This window comes from Acipenser ruthenus, chromosome 1 (assembly GCF_902713425.1).
Source record: "Acipenser ruthenus chromosome 1, fAciRut3.2 maternal haplotype, whole genome shotgun sequence".
Classification (NCBI taxonomy): domain Eukaryota; kingdom Metazoa; phylum Chordata; class Actinopteri; order Acipenseriformes; family Acipenseridae; genus Acipenser; species Acipenser ruthenus.
In genome coordinates, this window is record NC_081189.1 from 119,308,977 (window position 1) to 119,332,805 (window position 23,829).

The 23,829-nt window shown below is 38.9% G+C and overlaps 1 protein-coding gene across 1 annotated transcript; it reads left to right on the forward strand.

Moving 5' to 3' along the window:
- Nucleotides 1–2,034: 2,034 nt before the first annotated feature.
- On the forward strand, nt 2,035–23,062 carry LOC117421189 (ventral anterior homeobox 2-like). The gene is made up of 3 exons (XM_034912976.2): nt 2,035–2,536; nt 9,126–9,313; nt 22,631–23,062. Exons 1-3 carry the CDS (start codon nt 2,284–2,286, stop codon nt 22,787–22,789), a joined length of 600 nt encoding a protein of 199 aa, XP_034768867.2. The 5' UTR covers nt 2,035–2,283; the 3' UTR covers nt 22,790–23,062.
- Nucleotides 23,063–23,829: the final 767 nt, after the last annotated feature.

A 23,829-nucleotide genomic window follows, 5' to 3' on the forward strand; every position in this document is an offset into this window, starting at 1 on the left:
ATCGCTATTGTCTTCATTATCCTCACTTTTTTCCCCGGGAGGCTGGTACGAGGCTCGTCTTCATGGAAGGTTTCGGGTACTATTCACCTCAGACATTTGCAGTTATATTCTGCGTGCACGATTTAGACGGAAGCTGATGGGTGCAGCTGCGGGCACCAAAATAAACTACAGCATATCAACATGCCTGTATTTCTGATTAAATAATAATAATTAAAAAAAAAAAAAAACCGTTTCCTATGTTAGACTATCTCTGCAAATGTCTGTAGTGTTGGATGTAAAGATGTACGCAAAATAAAATGAAGTAGGTGAGTAGAAAACGTTCTTATTATGTAGCTACTGTTTCATACGTGCTAACATTCAGACAATTAAATATAGTTCAATATTGAACACTTGATTTGGTGTGTTTGATGTTTATAAATAAGGGTTAAATTAACGTTTCGGCAGGAGGGCCCACAATAAGTCCTGCAGTGGGGCCCATCTTCCTCTTCCTCTGTCACTGATCAGTGCGTGTGCTTTACGCTTCCTATAATTATAAAACCGTGCACGCACATACGGTATCTAACAATACGGTATCTGAACATTTAAAACACTGGCATACATTGAGACTTAATCGGATTGTAACCAAATCCCTTTTGAAACGCCTATAGGAGACTATGAGAAGTCTGGTGAAGATCGGTGCAGAATCAGTGCTGTATGGAGTTCACCATCGCCACGCGTAAAGCCCCCCATTTGTGAATGAGGCGCTCAAAGAGAACACGCCGGAATCAAGCTAAGTGCTGAGGAAAGTGTAGGACCTGCCCTGTTCATCTCTCGTGCCGACAGCTTTTAGCAGGCTAGTTGAATGCTAGCTTACGCTCTAACACGCTCCCCTCAATGACACATAAAAGTATACACCAACAAGAAACATGTTAGTTGATAAAATAAACAGTTTTCCGTGTTAAATCTTTGACTATACAGTATATATATATATATATATATATATATATATATATATATATATATATATATATATATATATATATATATATATATATAGACACACACACACACACATCAGTGTTGATTGTGTTCTATAAACACTGATGGTATTATAATGAATAGCCCTTATACATGCAAACTCAACAGGGCAGGAAGAAGAAGAAGAAGAAGAAGAAGAAGAAGAAGAAGAAGAAGAAGAAGAAGAAGAAGAAGAAGAAGAAGAAGAATCGCAATACATTTTGGTAGCCTCCTCTGGTCTTAAAAGCCTGTATCTATATTCTGTGTCAGTACACACAACGCGAGGAGTCGAAAGTATTCTAATACTTGGCTTAGCCCATTGTTTCTTCAGTTTGCTATTGTTCAAGAACACAGGCTACACAAAATAGTTTTGCCTTTCAAGAACGCAACTGTGCACATAAAATATCCATTGAAACACGATGATTAAATCACAACATCAAAATCACATTGAGAGGAAAATAACGAACACATATGAACAAGTACATAACTTTAGCTCAGAAAAGAATATGGGCCTGCAATTATTTTGCATTAAATGTAAAAACTCGTAAAACAGCATAATAATTTAAAAATAAATACACACACACACAGGGACTCGATGCTTTCTTTGTTATTACGTTGCGGCCTACAGTCAATTTAAAAATCACCCCCCAGTAGGTTTTTAAGAGTCATTAATCTTGGTGTGATTCTTAACTGGCGTCCCGTCACTATACCGTAAGAGAGGAGCACGATAGGAGGGTAATTCTGACTGATGTCCCCTCTCCTCATCTCGAAAATAGGAGTCTTGTTAAAATGTTTTTTTTTCGTCGTTAAAACGGAGCGTTTAATCCCTGGGGAGGAAGATCATTTTTGAGACTGAGTAGAATCTGCGATAAATCCGATCGCTCTGCTCAGGAAAGTTTGGAAGAGGGATCCCCGTGTCCAGAGTCGGCACTCTGTTGGTTGCGCGCCTTCTTGTCATTTCCTTCATACTTGGTTAGGCAGAAAAGCACCTCCCCAAATATTTTCACAGACAGAGCTTCAAGTCCATAGATCCCCTATACATGCACAAAATGTCTTTTTGGCGAGTGTGTCTCTCTAGCTGAAGGAGGGTCCCCTAGACGTCTCCAAAAGGACCCCCCTCCCCCTCCCCTCTTGCCGTTCGGATCATGTTCAGGCACTTGGAGGGGAGCTGCGTTCCTGCATTACGCAACCTGGCTATTTTTTTTATTTAGGATCGGAGGAGAGGTCTTAAAGGAAAATAGAAACAAAAAAATAGATAGATATTTTACGAGAAACCCGTTTATATCGATGTTTGATCAGGCCATTATCACGGGCGATGGAATCGGCGAGGACAGAAGCCACAACTGTGGATCCAGCGCCCTTTGTCCTGAGAGAGCGAGGGAGAATAGAAGACGTACCGAAACGGAGAGCCGGTCGCCCGGGCACGGACACCCCGACACCTCGGGGACCTCTGCTTCGACCCCGACCTCTTCCAAAGAGGAAGGACAGGACAAACGTTCAGGACCGGACCCCGACTACTGCAGGAGGATTTTAGTGAGAGGTAAGGAAACCCAACACAGTTTCAAACTGAAAAAATACAACGACCATCAGATACAACGGGCCTTCCGATTTAAATCGAATATTTCCAGTATGACTTCAAAGCAAGAAATGCACTATATATATATATTTGTTGAATCCCGAATCCACAGCAATAAAAACAAAATTTTACTGAAGAAAAATATCGACATTTCCATTTGCACAAATACAAGCAGACGGTATTAGTATTATTTCACACTTTAGCCTGCTGTGTCTTATACCTCCTCACGAGGTCCTGTTCCAACACAAATAGTATGTCGCTTGACACACTTTAAAAAGGCTGTTATTAATATGGAGGTTTTAAATATGGGTAACGATGCACACGAATCATGCGCTATAGGGAATAGCACCGCTTCTGGTTTCAATAAGCACCATGATGATGAACTGGTGTGTACTGCAGGCTTAAACAAAAGTCGCATAAATAACTCGACATTAATAACGTACTCCTTTAGTTAACAATTTAACTACTTAGTGGCTAATGCCGTTTTTTTAACACTGGCAAATTACTTAATAGTAACGAGTAGCTAACAGTATTGCAAAGAATGCCATGAGTTTCAAATTATTGCTTGTACCAAAAAAGAAGAAAAATACACTTTTGCGATCCGTTAACCAATCAACACAGTAAGACGACACAGATCTTATACAATCAGCGATGCTGTTAATTCAGAGGGGCATGCTCATCTGCCGGTTAATCTAATTAATCTAATTCCGAATTGTATTCAGGTACATGAAGAATAAGTAAAACAATAATTCATGTTTAGATTTTCTTCTTTATTATGCTAACTAAGGCTGGGACCAAATCAAAACTTTGACAACCCGCTAATCGCAATTAACAAAACTGTATTTAATAGCGTTTTATTTGTATCAGTAGAAATAAGATACAAAAAAGAAAACGCTATTAAATACAGTTTTGTAATTACTGTAATATATAGTTGAGCAAAATGAACACAGACATTCTAAATGCATCAATAAAATGAACACAGACATTCTAAATACTTAAATAAAATGAACAGACATTCTAAATACTTAAATAAAATGAACAGACATTCTAAATACTTAAATAAAATGAACAGACATTCTAAATACTTAAATAAAATGAACAGACATTCTAAATGCATCAATAAAATGAACACAGACATTCTAAATGCATCAATAAAATGAACAGACATTCTAAATACTTAAATAAAATGAACAGACATTCTAAATGCATCAATAACATGAACACAGACATTCTAAATACTTAAATAAAATGAACACAGACATTCTAAATGCATCAATAAAATGAACACAGACATTCTAAATGCATCAATAAAATGAACACAGACATTCTAAATACTTAAATAAAATGAACGCAGACATTCTAAATACATCAATAAAATGAACACAGACATTCTAAATACTTAAATAAAATGAACAGACATTCTAAATACTTAAATAAAATGAACACAGACATTCTAAATACATCAATAAAATGAACACAGACATTCTAAATACTTAAATAAAATGAACGCAGACATTCTAAATACATCAATAAAATGAACACAGACATTCTAAATACTTAAATAAAATGAACACAGACATTCTAAATACTTAAATAAAATGAACGCAGACATTCTAAATGCATCAATAAAATGAACGCAGACATTCTAAATACATCAATAAAATGAACACAGACATTCTAAATACTTAAATAAAATGAACACAGACATTCTAAATGCATCAATAAAATGAACACAGACATTCTAAATACATCAATAAAATGAACACAGACATTCTAAATACATCAATAAAATGAACACAGACATTCTAAATACATCAATAAAATGAACACAGAGCTTTTAAAGTCCAGATGTAAAAGGCACCTTTCATGGGAAGAGTCAAACAGTAATGGTAATTCATTCCGGGCTATAGCCCGACTGTTTCCTTAAAGCAAACCAACAAAAACAATCCACACTTATGAATAAGATAACTGACTGCATCCGGTTGGTTTGGTTGTACTTGTTTGTTTCTTTCATGAGCTCAGTATGTAATGGCTATTTTATGGTAAGGCTTTATTCACCCTCCCTATATCGCGACTGATCCAAACACATACGTGCATTTAGGATATACTTATCCAAGCAACAACAGCCCGTCCTGACCAGCAGTCTACCTGTACCAAATAAATGCATATGCAAATACTCGCAGACCCATAAGTACCATTTGTATTTGTATGAGAAAAACGACTCCTTAAATAAGCGGTGATATCATTTGTTTTGTAAACTTATTTTTCTATGAACTGCCTTGTTTAACAGTTTCATCGTTAATTTTATGAATTATTACATTAAACAATTGTTAGTAGTGTTGTTATTATTATACTAATGCGTGTAGTATTGTATCGTTTACTGCACGTCGTTTGATAAAAGCATGTGTCGCTGTCTTTATTTGTATATATTACCATCTGTCCACTTGTCAAGCGTTTTAATACGCACGCACGCACACACCCACGCACGCACACACAAACACGCACGCACGCACACACTCACACACACACAAACACGCACCCACAATTTGAAAGTTCCTATTTTGTGACAATCTAAATGTGTTCCGCTTTTTGTATTATATTTTTGTATTTTTAAGTTCTTAAACTGTATGGAAATATTGTGCATAACTTCCAAGCTACGGGGAAGCTCTGAGGTTTTTATTTTCACTTTGATAATGTTTGATCTAATCTCATATTGAATGTGAATGCAGAGACTCACGGTGATATTCAGAATGGAATCTTTTACTTTCAAAAACTTCTTGTGAATAAATGATCTTATTGTCTTTGGAATGTCATTTCTACACAACGGGTATAGTTGATGATTTGAACTCGGCTCTCGAGTTCAAATTTTATGTTACAAAATTCAGAGAATCTCGATTTACAAAACATCTATTGTATTGCTGATTATTGCTGCAAATCTAGTCCCTTTTCTGCCTGATAAACTGCATCTTCTCTCTTTGATTTCCACTTTCCATCTCACTCTATCGCTACCTTTATGCTATCCTCCAGTGTCCAATCTGCAAACCAGGCCCTTCCTGTATGAAAATATTACATGTCAATATTTCTATTTATTAAATGGTTACTTCGTTAGAATCTTTTTTTTTCTCAAAATATTTAATTTCTTACCATTTAAAATGCCATGGTATTTGTTCTGTATGTATGTATGTATATATATATATATATATATATATATATATAGATAGATAGATAGATAGATAGATAGATAGATAGATAGATAGATAGATAGATAGATAGATGCTATAGGATAGTCATACATTTTAGATTATTTGGTGGGAACCCTAAAGGTGATGAAATGTGTTAAATATCCCTACCTTTTCACAGATAATCAGCTTTTCCGAGTTTTGTTTAAAACAGGAATTTCCTTCTGCAGTAGTTATTAAGTATAGTAAATAGGCAAACCCTTTACATTTTTCCGAATAGTTGTATTCCAAGCTCCCCTTTTAGCATATTGCAAGCTGACCGGTATCGCTTAAAACGGAAAGGAACCTCGTAAGGTATGCACTGCAGGACGGAATTGTCTGCTGTTCCATTATTTCAATCTACGCATTTTCTCGGTACCGATCAAGGATCGTGCAGATAAACTTTCACATTGTCAGCAGACCCTTTGTCATTATCACTGATTTGTAGGTACTGAAAAACTGCACAGAGAAAGCAGGAACTGTCACATCCAGCCCCCGGTAATTCGAGAAATGATTTGCCTCTTGCTGAAGTAAAAAAAAAAAAAAAGATTTATGTTTTTCTTCTATAAAACTAATAGCAGTGGTAAAATAAAATACCTTATAGAGCAATCATGCAACAGATAGCATTAATCTTAAATACCTCATTGTCTTTTTTCTTTTTTCTTAAAATATACTAATTTTATAATACATTTAACACAGAGATAAAAATACGGGGTCACCAAATTAAAAATAGATGCATCCCGCCTCTAAGGCAGCTTATTTAGATATACAATTTTTTTTTTTAATTAGAAAGGTCAAATGAAACGAGGACGTGATTCATTTGTTTTAATTGTTTTAAACTATTCGTATCATCTACAGTACTCAACTATCAATGTAAACATTTTTTAAAGAAATTAAATGGGCACATGGAAACCTGAAACTATTGGATTTCATTATTTAAAAACAACACAAAATGTCTACTTAAAGCAATAGAAAAATCTGAAAAACAATATTTACAACGTGAGTTTCACAAATGTGAAAATAACAACAGTAGTTTAGTAATGATTGTGTATTACCCTCTAGCATATGTGTCTTAGAGGGTGGTGAAAGTGAATATAGACTTATTTCAATAAAACAAACATGTTTCCAAACACTTTTGTCATGTTTTACAGCCCCTCCTATTGTTGTGATGGGCTATTTGGTGCACAAAGAAGCGTTCAAAACACAACAAGCGTCACTGCGCTGCTTTGTAAACATGGCACCGTGGCGTGAAACTACAGCGTTGATTTCCGCAATTGTCCGCTACAGCTACACACGAAGCAAAGCCGTTTGCACGCAGATATACAAATAACATGGACGAAGAGAATAATTCCAACACAGTACCTGTATGAGCCGTTACTGTTAGACTACAGTAGGCTTAGTCTAGCCTCTTCAGGCAGTCAGGGTGATGATTCAGACGAGGATAGCCGCCAGTTCGTTTTAGCAACACCCACCTTCACTCTGATAGTTTGCAAATATGAATGTTGACTGTTCAGTAATTACCCAGATTTGCACGCTCTGTACATCCGCTTTTTAATCCTACCGGTCGTTCAACCTTCCTTTAGTCACATCAAATGTCATTGTATTGTTATAAGTTATATATTGTAGTAACACAGCAGCCTGCATGAAAATACAATCAAGTACAATATTCTGTTACCGGCGCGGCGGTGCTCATTTGAAAAAGCGGGACGAAATGAGTCACGAGAAAAGTGGTGGGGACACTGGGACCAGCGTTAGAAAAGCGGGACTGTCCCGTTTTAAGACCTACACGAGCATGATTATTTTAAGTCTCCTTCCATAATTAGAGTCGTCCATCTGCTTTGCTTTGTTGTTTTGCTTGGTTTAGTGTAGTCACATCATTAGACGCTATAGTTTAACGAGAAATAAAGAACAAAATAACACTAATAATAAAATAAATACTTTGTAGAGCAAGGGTATTACAATTGCTGGCCTTCACCGGCTAATATACAAAGATGCTAAGCAGAGTTGTTTATTATTATTATTATTATTATTATTATTATTATTATTATTATTATTATTATTATTATTATTATTATTATTTAAATAAAGGTAAATTGATATAAACAATAAACACGGAAGTTCTTTAGGCTCAGTAAAGCGATACATTTGTGAGTCTAAAGCAATATTAGTTTGTGCGTGTTTTAGTGTGGTACGTTTTAATTTAAAAAAAGAATGTAAAAATAAAAAGGTGTATCGATAGTTGATATGTTTTACTTTTGTTAAACATGTGTATGTGGGGTGGAGGTGTCCGATCAAGCTACACGGTGATGGTTTCCTGTTAGATAAACAGGCCCAGGTGTATGGGGTTAGACTAGGTAGTTATAAATCCGAAGCCACGAATGTCATTTCAGTATCATTTATATACTGCCTGGAACGGTAGAACAGAAACAAGACAGTAAACACGTTTTATATGCAGCCACACATGTAATTGATACCAATAATAATTGTATTGCATAGCACATTGTCTGTTTATTATTAGTGTGCTGTTGTCTTTATTGTGTGTGTTTTTTTTTTTTTTTTGCACTTATTAACTTGATACTGAATCTAAAAGAAAAACGATGTTGGAATATTGGTCTTAAACATATTCACACTGTTAGGCTAGGTTTTATTACGGATTTATTTAATTTATTATACCTTTTTTGTATTCTCATTATCATCATACTTTCAACACATCTAAGTGTTCATTTTTAAACTTTAGATGCGCTAAAGGCTATAGTTTTATGTAAAATAAGTCATTTATTAGGGATTTCATATCTGAAATGTTTGTGTGTGTGTGTATGTATATATATATATATATATATATATATATATATATATATATATATATATATATATATATATATATATATATATATATATATATATATAATATCAATGTGTTTTTAATAATATTACAAAAATAATATTGCACTTGAAGGAAAAATTACCGAAAACAAAAGCGTTTAAAAAACAATAATGAATCAATACATAATTGAATAATATAATCTGTAGGCTTGCTGGGTCAGATATTTTAGCCTAGTTATTATTAAAAAGGGAAAGAAATTGCCATTCCCAAAACACAAAATACACGTGTTACAATTCTACTACTAATAATATAGTAAACTCGCTGTGTAGTCTTATCTGGTATGTAGGCCTGTGTATGTATGTATGAATGTATGCGTGTATGCAGGTATGCGTGTATGCAGGTATGTATTTTATCTAAGTTCTGGATATAAACCACGTGTGCTGTTGTGTCTATGGTAAAAACTTGCTAAATAAAGAAGCGTCTTTCTTCCCCGTTGTTCCCCTCACACCAGACGTCAAAGGGACGATTCGGGAAATAGTTCTCCCAAAGTGTTTGGACCTGGACCGGCCGAAGCGCATCCGGACGTCGTTCTCTGCGGAGCAGCTGTACAGTCTGGAGCGGGAGTTCCAGCGCTGTCAGTACGTGGTGGGCCGGGAGAGGACGGAGCTGGCACGGGAGCTCAACCTGTCTGAGACGCAGGTAACAGGAAACAACACAGATGTGATGCATGCAACGCTACATTCACAAGTGTGAAGCATTTCTGAAAGCAAGACTGCCAATGATACAGAACTAGCAGCAAGTAACTAGGAGCGCGTACTGCTGCTCATAACCCGAGGGGTGTCCTCCTGGTAATATTTCATACCCCAGTTTAGAATCCTTTAAATAGCCTATCCCTTTATATTAGTATCAACCAAATACAATGTTCTGAAAACATCAATGCTTGTAGTCTGGTTATCAAGTTTTTCCACCCCATTTTTTCCCTTAGATAGCGATATTAAGAAAAATTATGTGTATCTGTGGTATATTAGTTATTTATTTGAAGCAAGTTTGATTTTCAAATTACGGTTTTTGTAATAGTAAACCCACAAAATTAGACAGGTGTTTCAACATAAAATATAGAATACGGTATCTATTGAGCATTTATTAAGTACAAACACAAGTAGCACCAAATGGCAGAACCAGTTCCAGTGGCATATCTGCACAACGCTGTACAGTACCTAGAATTCCAACATGCAGCTTATTAAAGGGAAGCAAACACAAACAATGCAATACTTACAACATGTAATAATATGACTTGTTTATTGATAGATATATTGACATATGTATGTCAACAGTTAAAATATTCCTTGCTCGGCTTTGTTTTAAATGTAGTGCTGGATGCTAGAGAATGTTTTTCACGTTTTGTCATCAGACATTGACTTTTGGAAAGTAAACCTATTGAGGGCAATGCTTGGTGCTGATAGGTTGAAACGATAAGCACCCGCCCTGACATTGCAATGCATAGTGCTAATTGGTTGAAACAGTAAACGCCAGCCCTCACACAGCCGATTCATGACAATATTACAGGCAGTGCAGATCAACCATACACTGCTCATAAGTTAACAAGAGTACAGTTGTGTTGGGCCTCACCGACAGCACTTCCACTTCTGCATCCAGCCACTAGAAAGGGAGATCGAGTCTAACTAACCTACTTGACTTTTTTGAGGATGCAACATTGAAAATGGATAACTGCAGAGCATACGACATGGTTTATTTAGATTTCCAGAAAGCTTTTGACAAAGTCCCGCATAAAAGATTAATTCTCAAACTGAACGCAGTAGGGATTCAAGGAAATGCATGCACATGGATTAGGGAGTGGTTAACAGGTAGAAAACAGAAAGTACTGATTAGAGGAGAAACCTCGAAATGGAGCGAGGTAACCAGTGGTGTACCACAGGGATCAGTATTAGGTCCTCTGCTATTCCTAATCTACATTAATGATTTAGACTCTGATATAGTAGGGCAGCAGCGTGGAGTAGTGGTTAGGGCTCTGGACTCTTGACCGGAGGGTCTTGGGTTCAATCCCTGGTGGGGGGACACTGCTGCTGTACCCTTGAGCAAGGTACTTTACCTAGATTGCTCCTGTAAAAACCCAACTGTATAAATGGGTAATTGTATGTAAAAATAATGTGTAAAAAATAATGTAATTGTATGTAAAAATAATGTGATATCTTGTAACAATTGTAAGTCGCCCTGGATAAGGGCGTCTGCTAAGAAATAAATAATAATAATAATAATAGTAAGCAAACTCGTTAAATTTGCAGACGACACAAAAATAGGAGGAGTGGCAAACACTGTTGAAGCAGCAAAGGTCATTCAACATGATCTAGACAGCATTCAAAATTGGGCAGACACATGGCAAATGAAATTTAATAGAGAAAAGTGTAAAGTATTGCATGCGGGCAATAAAAATGTGCATTATAAATATCATATGGGAGATAGTGAAATTGAAGAAGGGAACTATGAAAAAGACCTAGGAGTTTATGTTGACTCAGAAATGTCTTCATCTAGACAATGTGGGGAAGCTATAAAAAAGGCTAACAAGATGCTTGGATATATTGTGAGAAGTGTTGAATTTAAATCAAGGGAAGTAATGTTAAAACTCTACAATGCATTAGTAAGACCTCACCTAGAATATTGTGTTCAGTTCTGGTCACCTCGTTACAAAAAGGATATTGCTGCTTTAGAAAGAGTGCAAAGAAGAGCAACCAGAATTATCCCGGGATTAAAAGGCATGTCGTATGCAGACAGGCTAAAAGAATTGAATCTATTCAGTCTTGAACAAAGAAGACTACGCGGCGATCTGATTCAAACATTCAAAATCCTAAAAGGTATAGACAATGTCAACCCGGGGGACTTCTTTGACTTGAAAAAAGAAAAAAGGACCAGGGGTCATAAATGGAGATTAGATAAAGGGACATTCAGAACAGAAAATAGGAGGCACTTTTTTACACAGAGAATTGTGAGGGTCTGGAACCAACTCCCCAGTAATGTTGTTGAAGCTGACACCCTGGGATCCTTCAAGAAGCTGCTTGATGAGATTCTGGGATCAATAAGCTACTAACAACCAAACGAGCAAGATGGGCTGAATGGCCTCCTCTCATTTGTAAACTTTCTTATGTTCTTATGTTCTTACAGCACTGTACAGTACATTAAAAAGAGCATTTACATTTACACTCTACCTTTGTATAAAGATCCCCAGGCTTGTCACACACACAACTGCTACATATTAAATAGCATATTTAAATAACTGTATGATAAAAAAAATGTTAAAAAGCAGCAATTTAAAAGTTACATTAAAACCCACTAAGATAAGACAGACGTTTTATAAAAGTGTGTTTTCAGTCTTGACTTAAAAATTGTAACAGTCCCAGTTCCTTGATGAGGGAAGGGCATTCCATAATTTAGGGGCTCTGCATGAAAAAGCCCTTCCTCCCGTGTTGCTCTTGTTGACCCTAGGAATAACCAGCAGCCCCGCATCCTGTGATCTCAGAGTGCGGTTTGGAAGATACAGGGTCAGTAACTCCTGCAATTAACTAGGTGCTAATCCATTCAGGGCATTGGGTTAACAGCAAAATCTTAAAATCTATCAGGGCTCTATGTTTAGATTTTTAACTACGGGCCCCTTGGGTCACTGGCTTACTGTTTTTACTGGCCCGGATGCAATTTTATCTGGCCCAATATATCTATATGTTTTGTCATTATGTGCTGAGAGAGTGACAGCAGCAAGAGCTAAGATCATTTGTGAGCTAAAACAACTACACTTATAAACGCTAATCCATTTCTACAAAACAACTGCACTTATAAACGCTAATCCATTTCTACAAAACAACTGCACTTATAAACGCTAATCCATTTCTACAAAACAACTGCACTTATAAACTCTAATCCATTTCTACAAAACAACTGGAACTTATAAACACTAATCCATTTCTACAAAACAACTGCACTTATAAACGCGAATCCATTTCTACAAAACAACTGCACTTATAAATGCTAATCCATTTCTACAAAACAATTTTTGACCTGAACACATCGGATCCCAAATCAAAAAGTTAGACAATTCGATCTCGTATCTGGGTGTCGATCGGGATCATCTTACTGTGAGACTACATATGATGTAAACAAAATGTTGAATTCACAACAAACAAAGCTGCTGTTTTATCTGCAAGTCTGGGAAACTGACGCCAAACAAGGTAGAACATTACTTTTTTTTCACTGTCATAAGGAAGCCAGATGAAACCTCCACTCTAAATGTTTGTCTTCATTTTTTTTCATAATTACTTTCTTTATGATTTATTGATTTCAGCGCTTTCCTTTTTGCTTATTGGAGGCTAATATGTTCACTTTTCCTGGTTTTAGTCAGAATTCTAGCGCTGTTATTCTGAACAAGCTGCAAGCTGGATATCACATGTAGAATATATAATAATCAATTCTAGATGAAACAAAGGCTCTCAGCATCAGATACAGAAATAATTTGACTAAGTTTGGCTATATTTCTCAAATGGTAAAAAGATTATTTTGTAACTTCCCTAATATAAGTCTCAAATGATAGATCAGGATCAAAGATGTGGGGCTCATTAGCCCCACATTTTTAGTTGGTTCTGAGAGCCCACTAGCATAACCTCTGTTTTATCTGAATTTATCATTAAATAATTCTGAGACATCCAACACTTGATGTCTGCAAAACAAGCAGCAAGTGGCTCCCCAGCAGAAGAATTTCCTGGCTTTAGGTACAGATGTAGCTGGGTATCATCCGCAGGGCAATGGAAGTTCACTCCGTGTGTGCAGACAACTTCAGATCTTTCAGATTTTGCTTCCCTGTGACGGGGTACACCCTGCCCCTGTTTTTATTTTGTATTTCTGTTGTATTATTCTGTTGTATATGGAGGCTGTGTGGTCCAGTGATTAAAGAAACTGCTTTGTAACCAGGAGGTCCCCGGTTCAAATCCCATCTCAGCTACTGACTCATTGTGTGACCCTGAGCAAGTCACTTAACCTCCTTGTGCTCCGTCTTTCGGGTGAGACGTAGTTGTAAGTGACTCTGCAGCTGATGCATAGTTCACACACCCTAGTCTCTGTAAGTCATCTTGGATAAAGGCGTCTGCTAAATAAACAAATAATATTTAATATTATTATTTAAATGTACTGTTTAGTGGTTGTTAAAACAAGTTCTGTTGTTATTGTTTGACAGCTCTGGATGAGGTTAAAATTCCCTAGCTAAAACTTGTGAGAATGTGTGGTCGGCAGCGAGTGATTTATCAAACACGCATATCAGAAATCCCGTGCAGAATGTGCTCGATGGATAAACTAGGTAATTGAAAGCCAGTTAATCCCTCGACTATTATATAAAAACCAGCAGCTTTTGCTGACCGGGGTGGGTGTGAAGCGTTTCATCATCGAGTGTCTGTGTGAACAGCTGATCTCCATAAAAACAATGGGAATGCTGTGCCTGGTAATAAAGGCTATAATACATATAATACAACTCCTTCCATCCATCATTCAGTCAATGCCTAGCAGTAGAACCGCAGATGCAATTTGAATACAGGTTTGTACATTTCCACGGTTGGTTACAAACTTGGTTTCTACAGACATGCTGGTGGAGTAGGCAAGGTGCAGAAATGTGCATGCTTATGATGTACAACATGCATGTTGGCTAATCTAGATGAGTGTAGACTATGTATGATTCCTAGTGTTGGACTGGAGAGCAGTTTATAGAAGTGAGCACAGGTCAACAACACTGATAATCTGTTCTCAGTGTTGTATATATATTTAGCTCCAGCCTTATTCTTCCCCTGTTGTTGATGATTGTAATAATATGTTGTTCCCCAGTCCTATTGAAATACTGCAGGGTTAGCAGTTAAATCAACGAGGGGGATAGTTCACCTTGCCATTATTCAGCAGCCCTACTGGTCAGATAATGGTGCCATACAGGCCCCCTGCGTGCATAAGAACATAAGAACATAAGAACATAAGAACATAAGAACATAAGAAGGTTTACAAATGAGAAGAGGCCATTCAGCCCATCTTGCTCGTTTGGTTGTTAGTAGCTTATTGATCCCAGAATCTCATCAAGCAGCTTCTTGAAGGATCCCAGGGTGTCAGCTTCAAAAACATTACTGGGGAGTTGGTTCCAGACCCTCACAATTCTCTGTTTAAAAAAGTGCCTCCTATTTTCTGTTCTGAATGCCCCTTTATCTAATCTCCATTTGTGACCCCTGGTCCTTGTTTCTTTTTTTCAGGTCAAATAAGTCCCCTGGGTCGACATTGTCTATACCTTGAATGTTTGAATCAGATCGCCGCGTAGTCTTCTTTGTTCAAGACTGAATAGATTCAATTCTTTTAGCCTGTCTGCATACGACATGCCTTTTAATCCCGGGATAATTCTGGTTGCTCTTCTTTGCACTCTTTCTAAAGCAGCAAATATCCTTTTGGTAACGAGGTGACCAGAACTGAACACAATATTCTAGGTGAGGTCTTACTAATGCATTGTAAAGTTTTAACATTACTTCCCTTGATTTAAATTCAACACTTCTCACAATATATCCGAGCATCTTGTTGGCCTTTTTTATAGCTTCCCTACATTGTCTAGATGAAGACATTTCTGAGTCAACATAAACTCCTAGGTCTTTTTCATAGATTCCTTCTTCAATTTCAGCATCTCCCATATGATATTTATAATGCACATTTTTATTGCCTGCGTGCAATACCTTACACTTTTCTCTATTAAATGTCATTTGCCATGTGTCTGCCCAGTTCTGAATGCTGTCTAGATCATTTTTAATGACCTTTGCTGCTGCAACAGTGTTTGCCACTCCTCCTATTTTTGTGTCATCTGCAAATTTAACAAGTTTGCTTACTATACCAGAATCTAAATCATTAATGTAGATTAGGAATAGCAGAGGACCTAATACTGATCCCTGTGGTACACCACTGGTTACCTCGCTCCATTTTGAGGTTTCTCCTTTAATCAGTTCTTTCTGTTTTCTACATGTTAACCACTCCCTAATCCATGTGCATGCATTTCCTTGAATCCCTACTGCGTTCAGTTTGAGATTTAATCTTTTATGCAGGACATTGTGAAAAGCTTTCTGGAAATCTAAATAAACCATGGTGTATGCTTTGCAATTATCCATTGTCAATGTTGCATTCTCAAAAAAGTCAAGCAGGTTAGTTAGACTCGATCTCCCTTTCCTAAAACCATGCCGACTGTCTCCCAGGATATTGTTACCATATATGTATTTTTCCATTTTAGATCTTATTATAGTTTCCATAAGTTTACATATAATAGAAGTCAGGCTTATTGGTCTGTAGTTACCTGGTTCGGTTTTGTCTCCTTTTTGTGGATCGGTATTACGTTTGCAATTCTCCAGTCTTTCAGTACAACCCCTGTGTCAAGAGACTGTTGCATGATCTTGGTTAGCGGTTTGTAAATAACTTCTTTCATTTCTTTGAGTACTATTGGGAGGATCTCATCTGGCCCAGGGGATTTGTTTATTTTAAGAGCTCCTAGTCTCTTTAACACTTCTGCCTCTGTTATGCTAAAGTTATTTAAAACTGGATAGGAACAGGTCGACATGTGGGGCATGTTCCTATCCAGGAACATACTATTTTTTTGCTATTTTTTTTCTTCATCTATGATTTTGCCATTTGTGTCTCTTAGACATTTAACCTCCTCATTGAATGTTCTCTTGCTGTTATAATATTGGAAAAATATTTTGGAATTGGTTTTAGCCCCCTTAGCAATATTGATTTCTATTTCTCTCTTGGCCTTTCTAACTTCCTTTTTGACTTGTGTTTGCAGTTCCAAGTACTCTCAACCCATAAATCAATCTGACCAAATACAATGTGAAAAATGTGCAAAAATGCAGAAAATCAGACAGGGGGCAAATACTTTTTCACGGCACTGTACATAAACGAATAAAAGTCTGCAAAGCTTTGCAGCGGAAGCTTTCTTTTCCGTTGTAACAGTGTGTACTCTAACCCTCGAAACCCCCACCCCCACCCCCACACACTTCTTCCTCCTTGTCTAGCCACAGCCTTGGCTGCTACCATCTCGGGATTATCATAGGACCATGGAATGTGCAAAGTGCTGCCAATGGCCAGGACGCAGGTGGCTGGGAGAAACAAGGCAGGATTCTGTTTCCCTGTCGCTTGGAAACAGTGGAACGGAACAAGCCCTCCGCTGTCATTCACCATGAGGTCCGTCATGCGCAGCATGTGCTTCGATTCAAGGAGAAAACATGAACAAGGGAGAAGAGGAAGAGGGGGGAATCACCCAGTACAATAGTTTTAGAAACAGTTGAACTCTCATATCTGCTCACCCTCCCCCACTGCTCCCCACAGAGAACTGAGGAAAGCCAAGCCCAATTAGAGCAGCTACACTTTTCAATCGCCTCCTTTTATTTATTCCCAGCTTTGAAGCGCAGCAGAAGGCAGGTGGTTTAATCTGCTGTGTGCGGGGCAGGGCTGAGGTTGCAGGCGCAGTGGGCAGCCCCGGTCTGAGCCATGCAGATGTGTCAGCTCCGAGCCCTGCCCTGGCAAGGCCTGCTGCGAGGTCACGACCTTTACACAACTGGTGCTTCTGCATGTCAGAACCAATACTGGTCAAGCAAAGGCCGTGGCCCTCCGACAACATAGCACTCGAACAGCAACAATCATCTCTGACTGCAACCTTTATAAAACCACAGCTAAGTGTTATCAAGCACTGTGAAAGAATAGGAGGCTGTGTGGTCCAGTGGTTAAAGAAAAGGGCTTGTAACCAGGTGCTCCCGGGTTCAAATCCCACCTCAGCCACTGACTCACTGTGTGACCCTGAGCAAGTCACTTCACCTCCTTGTGCTCCGTCTTTCGGGTGAGACGTAGTTGTAAGTGACTCTGCAGCTGATGCATAGTTCACACACCCTAGTCTCTGTAAGTCGCCTTGGATAAAGGCGTCTGCTAAATAAACTAATAATAATAATAATAGTAAAGAATAGTGAGGTATGGTAAAGCATATTAATAAACATGGCAATCCTAGGTAAACTATGGTGAATGCAGAGTTTAACCACGGTAAAACACAATGCAAAAATACTGTGCAAAGATACTGTGGTGAACTTTTATAAGGGAAGTTTTAGCAAGTCATCTATTCCTTGTTTACAGCTGGTCCATGTACAGAATAACTCTGGTACCCCTTTGCTGCCCAGTGTCCAGTACATTTGACATTGGGCAGGGACCTAAAGGGGTAGAAGTCTCGGTAAGCAGACAGTTTGTTCCAAGATGGACAGTTATTTTACAATGAATAAACTGGCAGATCCTAATCTGGGACTACCAGCAAATCTACTCAGTTACTCTTAGGGGTATAAAAGGGTGATGCCTTGTTTCAATATTTACCTGTCAACTTTTTTACACTTTAAGTTTTAATCCTACGACTCTGAGGTCTTTGGAACTTTCCTCTCTATAAAGAATCTTGTTTTTTTAAGGGCTGTTTATTGAGAGTTTTTATTATTATTATTTATTTATTAGCAGATGCCCCTATCCAGGGCGACTTACAATTGTTATAAGATATCACATTATTTTTTACATAAAATTACCCATTTATACAGTTGGGTTTTTACTGGAGCAATCTAGGTAAAGTACCTTGCTCAAAGGTACAGCAACAGTGTCCCCCACCTGGCATTGAACCCACAACCCTCTGGTCAAGAGTCTAGAGCCCTAACCACTACTCCACACTGCTGCCCGTAAACATTTTAAACATTCCTTAAGGTTAAATAGGACTTTGACAAATTAAATACACCTGTACCGCAGTTGCGACTATTGAACTGGAAACTTGATTTTATTAAGCAAACTTTCCTTAAAAAAACTTTCCTTCAAGCTGTTCTTAAAGTTTTGCCAATAGGGCCCATACAGATCTAATACATGAATCTTGTTTTTCCATGGCATAAATGCTTTATTGATATGCAATTACCCATTTTCTGAAGTTCAGTCAACATACATGCAATGTACGAAGTGTGCCTCAATGTTTTAAACCTGTCCAAATATTCTGCATATCTTCTGATATTGAAGGCCATTGCCTTGGACGTTCAAAACTAACCTCACAGCCTTGGAACCTGCTCTTCAACAGTCAGAGTTTGGCTATCATTGTAGTTAAATTATACAATGACATCAGGGCTGAATTCTTAACAATGCCATGAATAATGCAGTTAGAAACATGACGTTCACACTGCAGAGATCCAAGAGAGATTGAAGCAGCACTGAATTGAATTCTTAATGATGCCATGAATAATGCTGTTAGAAACATGACGTCCACACTGCAAAGATCCAGGAGAGATTGAAGCAGCACTGAATTGAATTCTTAATGATGCCATGAATAATGCTGTTAGAAACATGACGTCCACACTGCAAAGATCCAGGAGAGACTGAAGCAGCACTGAATTGAATTCTTAACAATGCCATGAATAATGCTGTTAGAGACATGACGTCCACACTGCAGAGATCCAGGAGAGATTGAAGCAGCACTGAATTGAATTCTTAACAATGCCATGAATAATGCTGTTAGAAACATGACGTCCAAACTGCAGAGATCCAGGACATTCTCACTTTTTTAAACACCGTCCAGACTCTCCGTTACCCCTCAGAGGGTTCTCTCAGTGGTTGCCGGTGGCACAGTCCCTTCCTAACGCTCCTTCTCTTCTCCACAGCATGCAGGACGGTGTGTCAGTGGGCCTCTGCTTGTCATGTTCAATGTGAAGGGGAGCTCGGCCTGTCCACAGCAGAATGTTTCAGGAGTCAATAAAATGTGTTGATTGCAGAGCTACCATCAAAAGCTACATCCAGGAAATTAAAAATTAATAATAATTGAAAAGTTGTGGAAAAGCAAAGCTACAAGCATTTCAGTTTTCATATAAATGTGTTGGGTTAGTAATAAGGACGCTCGGGTCGGTTTTCATATGAATGTGTTGGGTTTGTAATAAGGACGCTCGGGTCGGTTTTCATATGGATGTGTTGGGTTTGTAATAAGGACGCTCGGGTCGGTTTTCATATGAATGTGTTGGGTTTGTAATAAGGACGCTCGGGTCGGTTTTCATATGGATGTGTTGGGTTTGTAATAAGGACGCTCGGGTCGGTTTTCATATGGATGTGTTGGGTTTGTAATAAGGACGCTCGGGTCGGTTTTCATATGAATGTGTTGGGTTTGTAATAAGGACGCTCGGGTCGGTTTTCATATAAATGTGTTGGGTTTGTAATAAGGACGCTCGGGTCGGTTTTCATATGGATGTGTTGGGTTTGTAATAAGGACGCTCGGGTCGGTTTTCATATGGATGTGTTGGGTTTGTAATAAGGACGCTCGGGTCGGTTTTCATATGAATGTGTTGGGTTTGTAATAAGGACGCTCGGGTCGGTTTTCATATAAATGTGTTGGGTTTGTAATAAGGACGCTCGGGTCGGTTTTCATATGGATGTGTTGGGTTTGTAATAAGGACGCTCGGGTCGGTTTTCATATGGATGTGTTGGGTTTGTAATAAGGACGCTCGGGTCGGTTTTCATATGGATGTGTTGGGTTTGTAATAAGGACGCTCGGGTTGGTTTCCTAAAGGAAATGAAATGTGGGGTTTCATGTGATTTCCAGGACATCCCTGTTTAATCTGCATGATCCCAGGACACACTTAGAACACGCATGGCATTCATTTAGTGTATCTTCAATGTACTTATTGATTTACAGTCATTCAGCAGCTACATTGTTATTACATACAAGTCTGTGCATGGACTTTGTTTTCAACCCTGTTATAAATAGTTTAAATGAACCAAATAAACCTCCATCTAGTTACTGTACAGGAATACCTGCCCCAGGACTAGAATTGTCCAGATTTTGTCTGTACCATTGTACAAGTCTTCCATGTCAAACCATAGTAAACTATGGTATATGCATTGTAGAATCATGGGAAAGCTTTAAAATGACAATGTTAAACTTTGCTAAGGGTGCCTATATGAGCCAGGGGGGTATATCATATAGCTGTATAACATGTACTGTACACTGTAAAGCACGATGGTGTGCTGAGATTGATTGACACCGGTCAGCAGTCCTATCGCCCCGCCCCGCCCCAGCGAATGTGTGTGATCACTAATTACATTGTAACACATGCCTTCTGCTCCTCTTTGTACCCCCGTCATTCAGGACACAGCCATGGGGGAAAGGGGCCTGAACGAAAGTAACAGTTATTTAAAGAGGCTACAGGCTGTCAGGTCACAAAAGCCAGTCCTCACCCCTCCGCCTCCCCTGACATCCTGACCCACCCCGAACACACAAGAGGGTCAGTGAGTCACAAAGATCCTGAACCGCCCTCCCTCTTACTCTTTCCAGTCCCTCTCAGCCTCCTCCCTCCTAGCTCAGGGGGCTGCCTGACAAGCCCAGTCGGGTGTGGGGCTTGATCAGACTCCTTCCTCATTAGCGCCTCCCCTAATGAGCCTGGGCTGGCTGCACCTGGAGAGCTCATCTCCCCTGCAGAGAAGGGTAGGATCCGTAGACCACCCGGCACCTCCTCTCCGATTCTCATTACAAGACACGGACCAGCTGGCCTCTAAGCATGCACCTGAGTTTGGAGTTTGCTTGGGTTCAATGTAATGAGGTGGAATGTGCTTAGCGGGCAGCAGGCAAACAGACACGTGAGAGAGGCAGGGACTCAGACTGGGGTTTGGGGTAAGGGTGTACAAAGGAAAATCTGTCAGTAGGATATCGATAGAGGCACTGTGTCATCCAGTGCTGTAATACAGTAATTCTGGGAACAGCAGGGCAGTAGTTTAAATCTTTTTGTAAGAATTGAAGTTTTTAAGCATTTCCAATGAAGGTGCATGGGACAGGCCAAGGTTCTGTAGGATCTGTGAACAGTATCGAAGTTGATGTGGATGATGGACTCTCACAAGTTGTTAACCTTTAAAAGGTCACATAGTCGTTATGCTTAAGGGGAAAAAAAGTCAGTTGTATTTATTGTATATATAGTTCACACATGAAATATTTCAAAACCTTTAACACATGATTGTTTTTGCAAAAGTTAGTGTGTCCTCCAGTGTACATTGCCCTAGCCCCAACAGCATATTTAGCTTTTAAATAATATGTTTCTGAAACAAACTGAGGAAAACAGCCTATCAGAGACCATTTTCTATGCACAGTAAAGCACTACTGCTTATAACATGGTTTAGAAGGACTCGGATTTTGACACAGCGATCTCGGCTGGATTCAGATCCAGTGTTGTCATGAAAATGTATCATTCATGACAAACGTTTGAAATGCTTCAAAGGCATTACATCGTAACAGTTGTGTTTACATTGAATGTGCAACAGAGCCCTTATAAAACCAGTCAGGCCCTTTTAACATCACTGCGAAGGGACTGTGCAGAAACAGTGACAATACGCAGGTCACCAGAGTGTTGATGCAACATTGCTGCGGAACTTGGAATCTAGTGCCAGGTATTCATTGCACTGCTAGTGGGCACTGAGTTTACCTGACAAACTCCCAGACAGGTAAAGGCAGATACAGAGAAAGGGACTCAGTATCTGAACTATTGTACCGTATACAGCAACTACTCCCTGCTGTTGGTCTGGCGAAGCAGGTCTCCACAACAATATGTAGGACGATGTGATCAAGAATGCTATGCCTTTGTTTTCTGAAAGGAAAAAAAAAATTAATACAGTAATATAAACCTCAGGAAACAACTTAGTTCCAGGTAGAACAAGTAAAATTATTTGTTTCTCAGAGAACAGCTTTAAGTTTGCCCTTCCGTTCTCCTTAGCAGGCTGGTGTGCTACCCTCTACACACAGGGAAGGAGATCTGCATCCCCTGTATACTACTCGGCACTCTGTCCCATCTAAACACTCACCCCCAAGCATGGCGGTAACTAGCTCTGAGGACACCGAGGTTGTGTCCTGGGTTGTTTTTTCCACCCCCATCTTCAATGCTGTAAAAATTACAAAAGACTGAATCCCCTCACTTAATTTTCCAGCACCGATCCCACCAGCCCCCTGGAGTCAGACTGGGCAGGCTCCTCGCGGAGAGAGCCCAGGGCAGTGTGGCTTCATGGAGTCCCTGTCCTCTTGCAGGGGACACACACCCACGTCCAGGTCCACATGATCTGGGGCCCAACCTGCCCTGGAGGTGCTGAAGAAGCATGCATGCCTTGGAGCAGCGTTTCTCCAGCCTTCGACAGAGCCAGCATTTCTCCAAACCTCGACACAGAGCCAGCGTTTCTCCAGCCTTCGACAGAGCCAGCGTTTCTTCAGCCCTCGACACAGAGCCCACCTATCATTACACAAGGGCTCTCCCCATGCGTGAAGTAACACATAACTTACTATGTATACTACAGTTGGTGTGTTTTTTTTTTTGGTTTTTTTTAGAGCTTATTTTGATTATTGTTAAAAGAAATGAATGTTCATATTTTGTGTGTAACATAAACTAAGAGCAGGGCTATACTTTTGAAAAATGTCCCCCTTCCAACAGTGTGAATGTTAAATTCATTGAAGACTTCAACTTTAAGGGTAAAGTCTGCAAATGGTTTTGATTTTACTGAGGCCCTCGCATTGGGAAATATTGAGAAACATTTTACATGAGACACGGGTGGGTGTCTATAAGGTGGGAAATTGGGACACCTAAAATATTGAAAAATAAATTTTAGTGGAATCAAAACTTTTAGTTTAATGGTTAACAGCCTTTCATTGTCACAGCTTGATGGCATTATTTCAAAGCAAGTCTAACATACCCAACACTGAAACTGTAAGAGTCATTCACTGTGCTCGGCCCCAATATGGTACATTTCCAGCAATGTCTAATCTACCGCTGACAGCAAAGCAGCAAATCCAGACACATTTCTCCTGGGACCTCAACTCAGAATGTGACAGTGACCAGGGCTTACCAGTCCATCAACCATCAATCCCTGATCATTCTGTCACATTCAGAGTGAAGCTAAGCCCTAAAGCCAAATATCACATCCAGGGTCAAGTCCAATTCCATTTTAAAACCAATTCCCTATTCAAATTCCTTCAAAAGGAATCGTTATTGATATTTAAGAAACAGAATTTCAGTGACTGTTCAACTGCTTTCATTTGAAGACACTTTCATTGACTAACCGGGAATTCAGTTGAAGTAATGTGTTGCCACTGTTGTGAGAAGCTCATTTTAACGGAATACTACTGACTGCACTTTTGA

Bases quoted from the DNA above. Each gene is read 5' to 3' on its own strand.
- LOC117421189 (XM_034912976.2), top strand. From the start codon at position 2,284: ATGTTTGATCAGGCCATTATCACGGGCGATGGAATCGGCGAGGACAGA. The intron at 2,537-9,125 runs GTAAGGAAACCC...CCCTCACACCAG, and splicing joins CAGGAGGATTTTAGTGAGAG to ACGTCAAAGGGACGATTCGG. The intron at 9,314-22,630 runs GTAACAGGAAAC...TTAATTTTCCAG, and splicing joins TCAACCTGTCTGAGACGCAG to CACCGATCCCACCAGCCCCC.